Source organism: Cibotium barometz, chromosome 3 (genome assembly GCF_041138505.1).
Source record: "Cibotium barometz isolate CiBa-2024 chromosome 3, ASM4113850v1, whole genome shotgun sequence".
Taxonomy (NCBI): domain Eukaryota; kingdom Viridiplantae; phylum Streptophyta; class Polypodiopsida; order Cyatheales; family Cibotiaceae; genus Cibotium; species Cibotium barometz.
This window is the reverse complement of record NC_141048.1, coordinates 21,910,367-21,924,144: the sequence shown is the minus strand read 5'-3', so window position 1 is coordinate 21,924,144 and position 13,778 is coordinate 21,910,367. Positions and strand designations below refer to the sequence as shown.

The following is a 13,778-nucleotide window of genomic DNA, read 5'->3' as shown; positions in this document are numbered from 1 at the left end:
ACCTTTCTCCGGCACTAACCTCAAAAAAGGTTCTGAAGGATAGCAATACTAACCCTTTATATGGATTCAGGCTTTAAGAAGGCAACAAATATGCCTGTAAACACTTCCAATCCCAAGCAATGACTGCTGCTTATACAGAATAGTTTATCAAATCCTACAGTTGTTTTTCCAGCCCTTCCTGTAAGATCAGTAAGCCCAATGAAATTACCAAAAACATTTTTTGTAACATTGGAATTGTATTAGACCTGTAGATAGGCTCCTAAAACAAAAACAGCCAATTGTAATGCCATCATTATCTTTCTACTAACATCTGCATGCAGTCCATAGATGTACACATGCAAATACAGACCCAATATGTAGAATATAATTCTTGTGAAAATACTTCACTCAAGGCAGCAATCTCGCTCAGGAGGTGTTAAAGATGCTGTCTACAAAATTGTCTTAACCGTGAAAATTAAGCTTTTTCATCACTGTGGCGTATGCTGCATGCACAACTGAAGGCCGCCTTAGTTGACGCAATTGCTTGTTTGTCTGCAACCACGACCAAAAATCGGTGTATATTGAATCCTTCAAATTGGTACACAAAAAGAGAAGTGCCCAAATCATGGGAGCAATCACACCTAGTTCACACTTTAAATAGAAAAGGCAATTGGTAGACACTTGATTGCTCATCGAATATATCATCTAGAAGGCATAACGATACCTTTGAATGTGCGTTATGCCGCTTCCCAGCTCTCCATCGTTTATACTCCCCACTAGCTTTTTTTTTGAATCTCTCCTTGTATGACCTTCATACGGAAGAGCGTTGTGAGAACGCTTGTCAGTAGGACATTCCAGAACCACCTACACTTAAAAGAGTGTTTCTACTTTAAAAAAGCAACTAGAATGATACTAACGAGTAGGCTTTGATCTTGTATTTCTTCACTTTGGATGCATACGTCCGCCGCTGTTCCACCTGTAAGACAAGACAGCAAAGTAGGAAAGATAATTAGATAAACTAGCTGTAATTAAGTGACACAAGCCAGTTAACAATCCAAACACTTTCAAGGATGATCGTCCAAAGATCAGTTTGAGATAGATTTTTTTAAATTTGTTTACTCATTAATCAATAAGTAACGAAGGCATGTGCATCAAGGAGACTCCAAGGAGGTTGCAACCCCGACAAAAAAGATAAAAGTAATTCAAGGGGACCCATTCAGCTAAATATGAGATAAAAACTGCACAAAAAAATAGAAAAACGTCTTATTGAAAACACCAATAGGATACCACTTAATCTTCATCCACACCAAGTTACCGCAACTAAAATCCCCAGCTAGAGCATGTACTAGCAAAGTTTTGCCTGAAAAGATGGCTACAGAACCTGAGCAATATGGGATTTATGAGTCAACAGGTTCACACATCATCTGAGTGTGCCCGGGCTTATTATAATTTTGGGCATGTAAATATGGACATGAGGAGGCACCTATAGCAAAAATTCTCTAAAAAAGCTTGGGAAAAGCATAAAACTTATATTTTTGGCACATCAGTTACTTTTGGCCATAAAAGGGAAAAAGCACATCAAAAATAGGGCAAGTTGACTTTATAAAAGGAGGGACAGGCCTTCGTGGAGCGAGGGGGTGTGCGCAGCCAATTTCCGGACTGATGGTACGGATATGGCAGGCTGGCAGCAGCTTATGATCTTCTTCTCTCTCCTACGCTCATATGTCTGTACACCAGGCAGCTTCTCTCTCTTCCCCTTGTGCTGGCCGTACAGTGGGCAGCAGTGCAGCTTCCCTCTCTTCCCCTTGCGCTCGCAGTACAGTGGACAACAGGCTGGACAGCTTCTCCTCTTCCCCTTGCGCTGGCCGTACAGTGGACAGCAGGCTGGGCAACTACTCTCTCTCTCTCTACCACTCCCTCTTGGCCATCGGTTCAAGGGCTGTTTTTGGAGGAATCTAGGACAATGATTTGAGAGCTTTTTCTAGGATTATTTTTGGAGACATCAGGGACCGATTTGAGAGCTTCTCTAGGGCAGATTTGAGGCTCTGTTCTGAGGGTTGTTTTGGCATAGATTTCGGGGCTGGTTTTGATACCATACCGGGCTGTTGTTCGAGGTTGATTTGCACTGGTTTATGGTGTTGATTGGTGCCTAGTTTCTTGAGCAAGTGTTTGGGGAGCTTAGTAGAAAATCCGGTGCAAGACTGCACCTACACCTCGGTTTATCTGTATCTATTTATTCGTTGGAATAAAACAGTTTCTACGAGGGCCAGCCGTTCCGGCTCAGTGTTGTGTGTTGATATTAATTATGGTTATTTCCGTTGTGTTTTCATATCTTTGTTTGGCATCAGAAGTGTTTGTTTATTGCTACGGATCCCCGTCTAGTTTCATTGGTACAAGAGCACAGTTTCTTGCCTATTCTATCTAGGCAGATGATCCTATGGCTATGGACAGGACCTAGAGTTGTGAGGAGCACAAGGAAAGGATTAGAACTTTCGAGCACATGGTGGAACAATACATCAAGATTATCGATGCACAGTTTAACCATCATAACTCTTTGACGAGGCAGCTTCGTCAAGAGCTTCACAAAAAGAATACAAATTTGAAGATGTACCGAGAAGATCCTCGTGTGAGGACAGTTATGGAAAGCAAAAGGGTTACGGAGACCAAGCATCAATGCTACAAATAAATCCCAGGAAGTTGACTTTTCACTATCTTCTTCAGGAAGAGGATATTGTCCCTGATGCACGGGGCAAGTATCAGGTAAAGCCAAATCTGGGGTTGGCTGAACCTCATCAGTCATTGGTGGCAGAGGAAGCTTCCAGATATTCTTCCCGAAAGAGAAAGATGGCTCCTGTTCTAAAACTACCTATTGTTCGAGGTGGAGATAGGCATTCTTTCAAGGAGGCGATGGCTCGGAAGATGTCTCGAAAGGAGCACAACAAACAGAAGATGCAAGTTTCTCTAGTGGAAGATGGACCAACGGGTTGTTCCAAGCCCGATTGTTTTGGGAGCAAGTGTTCCTGCCACAAAAAGAACAAAGTTCTGGAGGAAACTTAGACACTATTTTGGGTGTTGTGGTCTTTGGTTTTCTCCTCGATATTTATGGGATTTTATCCCAGAAATTTTTATTGTACATAAATATATTGGTGACAGGCTTTTTATCGAGATAAGTATTTATGTTTAATGCTTTTCTTTTGCCAATATTTGGGATTTTGTACATGTTGAACTCCCTTGCCGATGCAAGTGGAGAGTGTTTCTCATATCTATTTTGAGAGGTGTTTTAGGAAAATTTATTTTTCTGGAAGGCATTTTCATCGGAAAACATTTTGATTATGGAAAAGGCTTCTCTATGGTTTTGATGAATAGTTTATGGTTTTGGTCTTGTGTATTGGAGGCTGCTAGCATTATGGGATGCTAGAATTGTCACCTACACAAGGATCTCATATGGGGTGTATTCTAGTGGTATGGGACGCTAGAATATGTCGCATATCCAGTTACAAAACTATGAATTATTTATCAGTATCATGGATTGGCTGATTCTAGTCTATGAGTTGTTTTGAAGCGAACATGGCAGGGTTATCCTCGACAAGTGTGCCGATTGAGCTTCCCTGGCTTTTTGGTGTGAATATGTGCCTGTTTCGGTTTTGCGGAGAAGGATTTCTCACATCGATCATGCCATGGCACATTCCTTTTACATGTGTGTGGATGGATCCCCGGAAGGACTCCGATGTTAGCCCACTGACATGTCAACAGGAGTTTATGTCTTTTGCATGTATGTGGATGGATCCCCAGGAAGGACTTTGGTGTGAGCCCACTGACAAGGCAACAGAACATGTGTGGCTTCTGAGGCTTGACAGGGCAGAACATGTGTGGCTTGTGAGGCTTGACATGACAGATCACACATGGCTTGTGAGGCTTGACATGGCAGAACATGTGTGGCTTGTGAGGCTTGACATGACCAATCACGCATGGCTTGTGAGGCTTGACATGACAGAACATGTGTGGCTTCTAGGCTAGACATGACAGAATATGTATGATGTGTGGCTTATGAGGCTTGACATGACCGAAACATGTATGGCTTATGAAGCCTAACATGACAGAACACGTGTGGCTTATGAAACTTAACATGACCAGTACAATATATAACAGATGCAATCTAACATGGTGTGATTTTTCTCAGGACTAACAACCCTAGTGCTCACTTCGTATTTATGTTTTGGGAAGGATTCAACATTCTTGAACATTCAGAAAAGCGGCTTATGGATTTATGAATATTTGGGGGACACTCAAGATATGGAAACAGTTTCTTGATACAGTTGACTCTTGTGCCCGTATCTAACTTCGAATCGTGGATCTGGAATTATGTAATACTACTGATGGATAGTGGATCTACTATATTCGAAGAATATTTCAGTGGTATCAGGCTTATACAGTTGCGAACAACTATCTTATAAGACGGAGGTCGGCCAGCTCTACAGGAGCAATCAGCTTGCTGTATGGACAAAAATTCATAATATTATGCCTTCAATGTTGCCCACACCTTCTGCCATGCCTCAAGTACCTAGTCACCCGTTGATCTCTATTGGCTGCCGCCAGAGTGCCAAGCACTCCCATGATGCTTATGATGATGATGATGATGATGGTGAATGCTACTGATGGTGCTGATGATGTTGAGTTTAATAATGATTGTCTCATACTGATCCTTATGTTGATGCTAATGATGATGATGATGATTCTACTATTGTGGATGACCTAAATGTTGTGCTAACTAATTATCCTAATCACGGATTATGTTGTTCATGCCGAGGATTATGTTGTTCATGCCGAGGATTATGCCATGGCATGGGCGTGCACATGACATCCCCTCCTGCTAAACTTGATGAAGGGGTGGACACTCTTGTCATCCTTCCTCCGAGTGTGTGCAGAGAGAGAGAGAGAGAGAGAGAGAGTGATCGGAGTGTTGCACGACTCAATGATGATTCCCTATTGTGAAGGGCAGTGTTGAACATGATACTGAACAGCTGTAGTAGTAGCGACTTTAGACTAGACGGAGTTTTAACCAATTGTAGAGTTTTAGGGTTATGGTTTACACATGTGCCTAAGGTGGACGGAAGATATCCATGGTGTGGGTGTGTGCAAAGCTACAGATATATATATATATATATATATATATATATATATATATATATATATATATATATATATATATATATATATATATATATAGAGAGAGAGAGAGAGAGAGAGAGAGAGAGTTATATTAAACGTCTTCAAAAGACCCAATGGGTCTATAAGACCAAAAGTGATCCAATAGTGTCCATGTAATCTCATCATGGTACAAAAGAAAACAAAGACTAGAGCTAAGAGCTGGAAAGAAAGAAAAGAAAGACGGGTATATTAACGTCTACAAAAGGCCAAAATGACCTATCATGTAGCATCCGGAAGCTCAATGGAAGAATCGGTAACTTCAATGCTCAGAAATTCAGCAATCGTTCACAACAAAGATAACACACAGCATAGAGAAAGTTGTGCAGAAATAGAGAGAGAGAGAGAGAGAGAGAGAGAAAGAAAGAAAGAAAGAAAGATTTTATTAACGTCTTCCAAAAGACCGAACTCGGCCTATGAGACAAATCGGAGTACCTGTATGGGGTATCCTCTGTCATCCCAACAAAATGAAAAAGTACTGAATAAAAAAGCTGAATCTGGGTGTGCAGGGGATGGAGCTCTATTACTAGGAGAATGCAAAGCTATATGCATGGAGTATACAATCATGATATGCAACCTAGCTAGCTCCATCCTGTACCATACTGGGGGTATAAAATGGTATACATCAGTGAAGGGGGTGTCCACAGCTCCCTGAAGAACATGCCTGGGTGTGCTCTGAAGCGAGCCAGTCGCTCCGCACCCTCTCTGTGAAACTGAGCTCTGATCTCTGTCATCTCTCTCTGGTATAGGCGTGGTGTCCGAAAGCCAGGTGTCCTCTGTCTCCTGCGGGCTCTAAGTGTCTCTGCTCTCTGGAGAGTAATCCCCTGCCGTGTAGGGGCTGGGAGGGGTATGGATCTCTGGAAAAATGTAGTAATCTGTGTCTGTCGCCCCCCCTCTGGAGCTGTCTGAGCCTGTAATAATGTCTCTCTGTGGCGCTGTATGTCTAGAATGTATCTCCCTAGTATGCGCTGGTCTGCTGTCTCAAAGATCTGGCGTAGGGAATGTGGCTCTCTGAATAAAATGGGATATCTCTCTCTGATGGCTGTATATGCTCTGCATCTGCATACATAATGCTCCTCACTCTCCACCTCCTCTCTGCACAATCTGCATACCCTCTCCTCTCGGGGAATCCGTGCTGCTCTGCCAGTCTCAATCTCCAATCGGTGTGATGAAACTCTGAGCTGACCAATAGCCACTCGGGAGCCGTGTAGTAAAAAGCCCTCCATGTATCTAGGCCTCTCTATAAATCCATCATCAGTGATACTCATGAAGTGATCTCTGTAGTATAGCATCTTCGGTGGAAGAGGCTGTGTAGGCGATATCCATGTCTCTCGTGTATAGAGCTGCCATAGATCCTGTCTCAATACTCTGTTCCTCTCACTATGAGAGAGACGGATATGTGGTGCATCCCTGTCATACTGGAATGGTGGTAGATGATCCATGTCTAGGCCATGCTGTGAGAACCAATGTGTGACCTGTGCATACCATGATCCTCTGTCTCCTGCCTCAGCCAACTGTCTAGATGCCTGAAAAGCTCTGTATGATAATCTGTCATGTGGCATCTCTCTGAATCTGTCTAGCAGGCATATAGTCTGAAATATGGCCTCTACCATCATAGGAGGCGCAGCAAACTCTGCTCGGATAATGTCATGAGGTACTGACGGTTTGCTGCGTATCATGCATGCCATCATGAGGGCCTGTGGTCTCTCTATCTGTGTCCACCAATGAGTAGCAAGGCCTGGCGCCCATACTGCTGCTCCATACATCAATGCCGGTGTGACTAATGTGTCAAATAGCCACCCCTTCGTCCGGGGCTCCTGAAAATGCGCCTGGTGGCACTGTCTCTCTAGCATAGCCAATGCTGCATATCCCCGTGTCAATCTAGCTCTGGCTGCTGAACCCATGGTAAAGCGTGTGGCTGCTGCAGAGAAGGTAACCCCTAGGTACACGTATGATGTCACCACCTCCACCTGGCATCCTGCGAGAGTGAATGTCAGCTGACTCCTGCCCTGTCTCGATGTATGAAAGACCATAACCTTGGTTTTCCCAAGGTTCACAGTAAGACCCCTCTGCGTGCAGAAATCATGGAGTGCATGTAGATGCTGCTGTAGACCACCTGGGGACTCAGACACTAATACAATATCATCAGCATAGAGCATAATATGTACTGAGGTACCTGCTAAATCCACTCCATCTCCGCCTCCCCGTGTAATGAAGTCAGCCACCTCATCAATGTATAACCCAAATAGCGTGGGGGAAAGTGGGCATCCTTGCTTCACACCAATGGTGCTAGCAATAGTCTCGGACATACCTCCTGGACATCTGACTCGCCCAAAAACCTGCTCATATAATGCATAGATGCCCCATGTCATATCTGCTGGTATGCCAAGAGACTGCAGGCGCTGAAAGAGCCTCTCTCGTGGTACTGTGTCAAATGCCTTGCGGAAATCCACAAAGCAGCAATAGAGCTTTCTCTTCCTCACTCTGGCCTGATCAATCATACATCTCAAAGTGAATACATGGTCAGTGGTAGAGAAAGCTCTCCTGAAGCCTGCCTGCCCTGATGAGCGTAAGCCTGCTCGCTCAGCATATAAGCTAAGCTCCTGCTCCAGCACTGCACCATAGAGTTTGGCTAGCACGTGGCCAACCATAACCGTCCTGTAGTTGCTCGGATCGAGCATATCCCCTGTTTTGTGAATCGGCACAATGGTGTGCATCGTCCACTCCGCAGGCAAACCCTCTGCTAGTGCCCTGTTAAACAGGTGTGCAAGAAAAGGAGCTAAAGAATCTACTCCATATATGAGATGCTCACCCTGCAGGCCCATATGGTCGGCGGCCCGTCCATGCTGTAGGCGGCGGATAGCTTCCTGTACCATCGAGTGGGTAAAGAAGCTAGCTGTGGTAGGTCGAGGCTCCTGTGGCTGAGGTATAGGTGGCTGCTGTGGGGCATGGTATAGACCCTCTGCATATGTGTGCCATGTCTGTGGGTCTGCAATAGGCGTCGGGGTCCGGGGCTCTCTGAAGTGCCGCCATGAGACAGGGCTATCTCTACTCATGAAGAAATGAAAGATCTCTAGCTCCTGTATCTCTTCGAAGGCCCGCCTTTTGCGGCGAGTAAGTCTCCTCATCTCTCTCCTCGACTCCTGCTCTGTGATGGCTCCCAAGGCTCTCTGTATGCGGAGTCGTGAGTATAGGGCTCTGCACTCGTCATCATACCATCTGTTATGGGGCATAGTCCCAGGTCTCGCAGGCTCTCCTGAGTGTACACGATGTGGGAAGCTCTGTAATGCAGCCGTGTGTAGGAGTGATGCGAGCTGGGCTGTAATGGTATCCATAGATGCCAGGGGATCCATGAGTAGGAGTCCATCCTCTACTCTGCCAGTGTATATGTCTGCCATGTCGTGTGAAGTAGATGGTAGTGTGTGGCGTCGGTATGTGGGGGGCTGGTGATACTGGTGATCCGGCTAGTGAAAATGCCAAGTATGTATGATCTGCTCCAATAGGACGAGGTGGAATGGAGAATGAGGTGACAAGCTGTGATGCCTCCAAAGACCCCATAATGTAGTCTACCACCGTGCCTCCGGTCCGTGTATGACCCCCATGTGGGAAGCATGTCAGCCCTCCTGACCCCGGCCACTGTAGCATCCCGTTATAAATAACGAGATGATGCCTGGCTCCCAACTCTAGTAAGTGGTCCCCATAATGCCCTCTGTCTGGTCCAGTGTCTTCTGATGCCCGACTAGCCCCTATCTCCTCTGGATCCACAGGGTGGAGGATCTCCATGTCATCATAGTCATACACCTCACACTGTCTGCTCTGTGTGTGGGCATTGAAGTCGCCCGTAAGAAATACTTCCCCTAGTGTAGAATAATGCATAATCTCCTCTGACAGACAAGTGTATGGCGAGGCTCCTATCTCCTCCTCCTGTGGCATGTCCTCTGTAATGACGTAGGAGGATCCTGATGGAGAAAAGTAACATAGAGCTATGTATATAACCCTGTCCTGTGAGAGCTGTAAGCTGATCCACATGTATCTGGCCTCTGGATCCTGTGCTACCACTCTCAGTCTCCCCTGTAGCTCCCGTCTGAATAGGACTGCTACTCCCCCCGACCCTCTCGAGGTACCCTGGCGTGTGGTCCTCCTGTATGCTGACTCCCACTGGAATCCCTCTACTCGAGGTAGCCCTCTCTCTGGGCTCTGATGTGTCTCTGTCAGAAGTATGATGTCTCTCCCCACCATAACATGCTCCAGTCGTCCAGGCTGCACCCATAGTGAACCATTACAGTTCCATACTGCTATGTGTATCTCTGTCAGTGGCCTGGTCTGTGTCCCATAGGCCCCAAACCGCTAATCCATGGGCCGGCCATCAATGATGACCCGACCATCTCGATAGAAGGCCTTCTTGCCTTCTCTCCTCGCGTGTAAGACTCGTGGCATGCAAGTTCTCCTATGCTCAAGCTGCATCCTCGTGAGATCATCATCCAAGAAAATAGGAGCTCCCTCTAAACCCCGTAGTATGACCCTCTTCCTCATGAAGGTGACCCTCTCCGTCTCTCCTGCAAACTGTAGGATGAGGGCTCGCTTGCATGTTGAGTCTTTCCCGGCTCTCCATGCTTTGGTGAAGGGGAGAGGGTGCTCTTCCTTGTAACCGAGCTTCATGCATAGAAGCTGTCCATCTTTCTCGGGAGTGGAGTCGGGTGTCTCGGCTATACCTGTGACTCGAATGTTGAGGCGGCGGGCATGCCTCATCTTCTCCTCCTCAATGGTGGTGTGAATGATTTTGGCCAGGTTCTAAAGGTACCAATCCTCCCGAGCTCTCTCGCCTCAGCTTCCGCGGCCATTACGGCCACTCTTGATGGTGTACCCCGGGTCCTTGTGCTTGTTCCTGATCCATCAATTACTGATGATCATGTTATGCTTCAGAGGATGGAGATTGCAGGCAGACCTGACCAGTGTCGGATTTGTCGTCGACAGGGTCACATTGCTAGAGATTGTCCCAGATCAAGGGGCCATGCTAGGAGAGAGCGTGGTCCTGCCCATCAGAGGCCTTCTGCAGATGCCGAGACTCCAGCTGCTCCTTTGCCATAGCAGACCACACAGCGTTGGGTTGTGGTTAGGGATGGCAGGCACCCTTGGACCCCCGTACCTGCCCCTTCACCCACACCCCCTGTGGAGCACCCTAACCCCTATGCAGCTCTTGCCTCACAGGATGTTGATCCTTTTTTGGAGGATGAGGCCTTGCAGGCACATGATCTGGATCCCTCACAAGAGGATGCTGCATTACAGTTATACAGGACAATTGTACCCTTGAGGATGATGTTGCACATTCGCACTGTCATGGTACCTCTCCAGTTCTGAGGACTAGCCCTGGCTTTTCCCCGGAGTGGGAGAGAGAGGTAAGGTTTACATCGTCAGATTTTCCGTCCCTTACCTATGCGAGACGTACTTCCGCCTCTAAAAGGGGTCCTTCGTTGACCACGAGATCTGGTCGTTCCTACTCTGAGTCTTTATGAGGATTGTCTCTTGGAACATTCAGGGTCTTGGGGGTTTTTTTCCGCGTCGACGGAAACAAATTGTAAAAACCCAGCTTCATTGTGCAGTCACAAGTGGACCTACGGATATATTGCTCTTGCAAGAGCATAAACTGGATGCTAGTCAGTGTGGGAGATCAGGTAAGCTTCTCTCGGGACACACCTTTTGGTCACCAGCTGTTGGTACCAAGGGCAGTGTTTGTATCTCTGTTTTAGCTTTGATCTTGCCTTGCATCATGAGACATGATGTCATTTTGCCTGCGAGAGCGTAGTGGATCCTTCTTATGCACGGTACTACACGCATTGGTATTCTCAACCTCTATGCTCCTAACCATAGAGGTGAGAGGATTGCCTTTTGGAAATCTCTCACTACATTGATGCCTCTTGCCGACCATTGGATTATTGGTGGGGATTTTAACATATTTGAGATGCCAACGGATAAAAGAGGTGGGCATGAGGGCTTGGTGCATCCTCTTGAAAGAGCATCTTGGGAGAGGTTTATACTCTCCATTCATGGTAGAGATTGTTGGCATGAGGATGACATTTTGAGGAGTCCATCCACTCTTCTTTATTCATGGTCTAATAGGAGAAGAGATGTAGGATGTATCTATGCACGGTTAGACAAATTTTATGTGGATGATTGGGTGCTTGACAGAGGTGGACATACTTTGATTGCTACAGGCACCTCCAAATCGGATCATTGCCCAATGGTTTTATGTATTAGAGATCCGAATTGCCATGGATCAGCACCCCATGTACGCATCCCTATCATTTGTTTTCAAATGCAGAGCTATCGCGTCGTATGCTTGATATTTGGAGATCTCATGACTTCTTAGTACTTACAAGCCTCTCAAAGCCTGGCCTTTGCTCTCTATGACCCTCAGTCTTGAAACTTCGTGAGGAACTATCTTTGTCTTCGGCTTGGGCCATGCTTAAAGCGGTGCAAAAGGATCTGTTCTAGAACCATCACTTCAGCTTTGTCAACTCTGTCTAGTTCTGCTTCATCTTTAACTTTTGAAAGGATTGTATGGTTTTAGCCAACTGACATGGAACACATCTTGGATAGTCCAACTCGGAGGTAGTTTCAACTTCATTGACACCTCGTTGATCTTTCTCTGGATAGGAAAGAGTCTGAAGCTCCTGAACGACAACTTTGGGCATCGCTTGTCCATCTGTTTTAGTCTTTGCTTCATAATCCGAAGATGAACCCAGTCTCTTTCCGAGAACTTCACATCCCTTCGATCTTTATTGGCCTGTCCAGTGTAGGCCTCCTGCACTTTAGCCAACCTATCTTTAACTGATTCCAAAATCTCCTCGTAAGACTCCATCATTCTGTTCGCTTTAGGTACTGAAGACGAGGTTCTGGTCAATAGCAACTGGAACGGTCTTCCAAATGCTACTTCATAAGGAGTCCTGCGAATAGCTGAAGAAAATAGATCATTCAAAACAGCTTGAACTAAAGGTAAATATGATTCCCACTTACCTTGCTGATCATGGACATAACACTTCAGCACATCAAAGGCCAACTGGTTGTAGATTTCTATCTAGCCATAAGTCTGTGGGTGAAATGCACAAGAAAAGTTCGGTTTAGTACCAAACTTATCAAACAATGCCCTCTAGAAATGACCTCCATAGAATAAGCAAAACAAATTTGCTAAATCTATCAACAATAGTTAAGCACTGAGTATTACGCTTCCCCGGACTGGGAGACAGATTTGTGACAAAATCCATCGATATATCTTGGAAAGGTCCTTCGGGAATGAGTAAAGGCTATAACAACCCAATCTTCTTCCCAAGAGGAGCTTTCACTTTCTTACAAACGTCACAGTGTTGCACATGCGTGGATACATCTCGCCTCATTCTTGGCCAATAATATTGCCTTTCTAGCTTCTCCAGAGTTGAATTCATGCCCCGGTGACCACCAATGATGGCGTCTTGGGCATCGTCTTTCCTGAACTCGTGGAGCTTTTTGGGAGTGCCTGAGTGCCCATCTCTCATATTTGGCCTTGGTTCATTAAAAATAGTCCACCCTGATGTGAACTCACTTATAAAATTATAAGTGTGTCCGCCCACACTTTAAGTGAATGTGAACCCTGCACCCAATAAACCTTAGTAGCATGAAATAATGAATAAATTGGGTTAAGTGTGCACACTTACCACCTGCAAAACACATAAGGAAACCATACGAGTTCCAAACACGTGTGCACACGCGTATCCACAGGTTGTCTAGGCGTCCCCGGTGCCCGTGGACATTCACAGGCAAAATATGAAGCAATGTCCAGGCATCAAAAACAAGTCATCCATGCATGTGCAACTCACATACACATGCTGGTGCACAAACATAGTGGAGAAATCTCCCAACTTACATTGTACATCCAACTAGCCCGTTCACAGGCGCCGTCCACACAGGACCAAAAAGTACTCACCAGGGTAACCACCCTTCCATGAGTCCAGATTCACCAGGGTTACCACCCTTCCATGAGTTCATAAATCATGCCAGAAACTCACACCAGGATACCAATCCTTCCATGGAGCCCTTCCGCATGTATTCAATCATGACATCATTTCAGACGTCTGCCAGAGAAGTGATGACATTCCCCCCGGCTTCTAATCAGTTGCCCGCAACTGAAAAGCTTCCAAGTAGGCCGCAAGAAGATCTCGATAGTCTTTAAAATATGCCTCGTCCATCCACTTCGCATCAAGTGCTGGATAGTTCCTGAACTTCACAAGGTACTTACGGACAAGCTTGCCTCTAGCAGCTTTCCGCTCCTTGTGAAAAACAATCTGCTCAGGCTGCAATACCTCTTCCAGCTCATCAACCTCAGGTTGATCTTCCATAATCGGCTCCACCGGCTCAAGACCAACATATCTCTTCAAGAGATTGATATGGAAAGCATTATGAATCCGCCAATGATCTCGCAACACCAGCCTTTAAGCTACCTCATTGATCTGTTCCAAGATCTGAAATGGTCCATAATACCTACAAGATAGCTTCGGATAGTAACCATCTTTCCCAGTCTGCTTGCGAAGGCGAGTCTTTTGGAATTTCAATAAAACCCAATC

General features: G+C 45.8%; 1 protein-coding gene across 1 annotated transcript in view; it reads right to left on the bottom strand.

Moving 5' to 3' along the window:
- Positions 1 to 260: 260 nt before the first annotated feature.
- Positions 261 to 13,778, bottom strand: part of LOC147639836 (Ribosomal protein L35) — a 33,218-nt gene continuing 19,700 nt past the window's right edge. The window contains exons 2-4 of the mRNA XM_086822559.1: positions 897 to 955; positions 704 to 788; positions 261 to 531 (exon numbers count right to left, since the gene is read on the bottom strand). Of these exons, the coding sequence (XP_086678685.1) occupies positions 442 to 531; positions 704 to 788; positions 897 to 955 (234 nt within the window). The 3' untranslated portion in view covers positions 261 to 441. The remainder of the gene's footprint in view (positions 532 to 703; positions 789 to 896; positions 956 to 13,778) is intronic.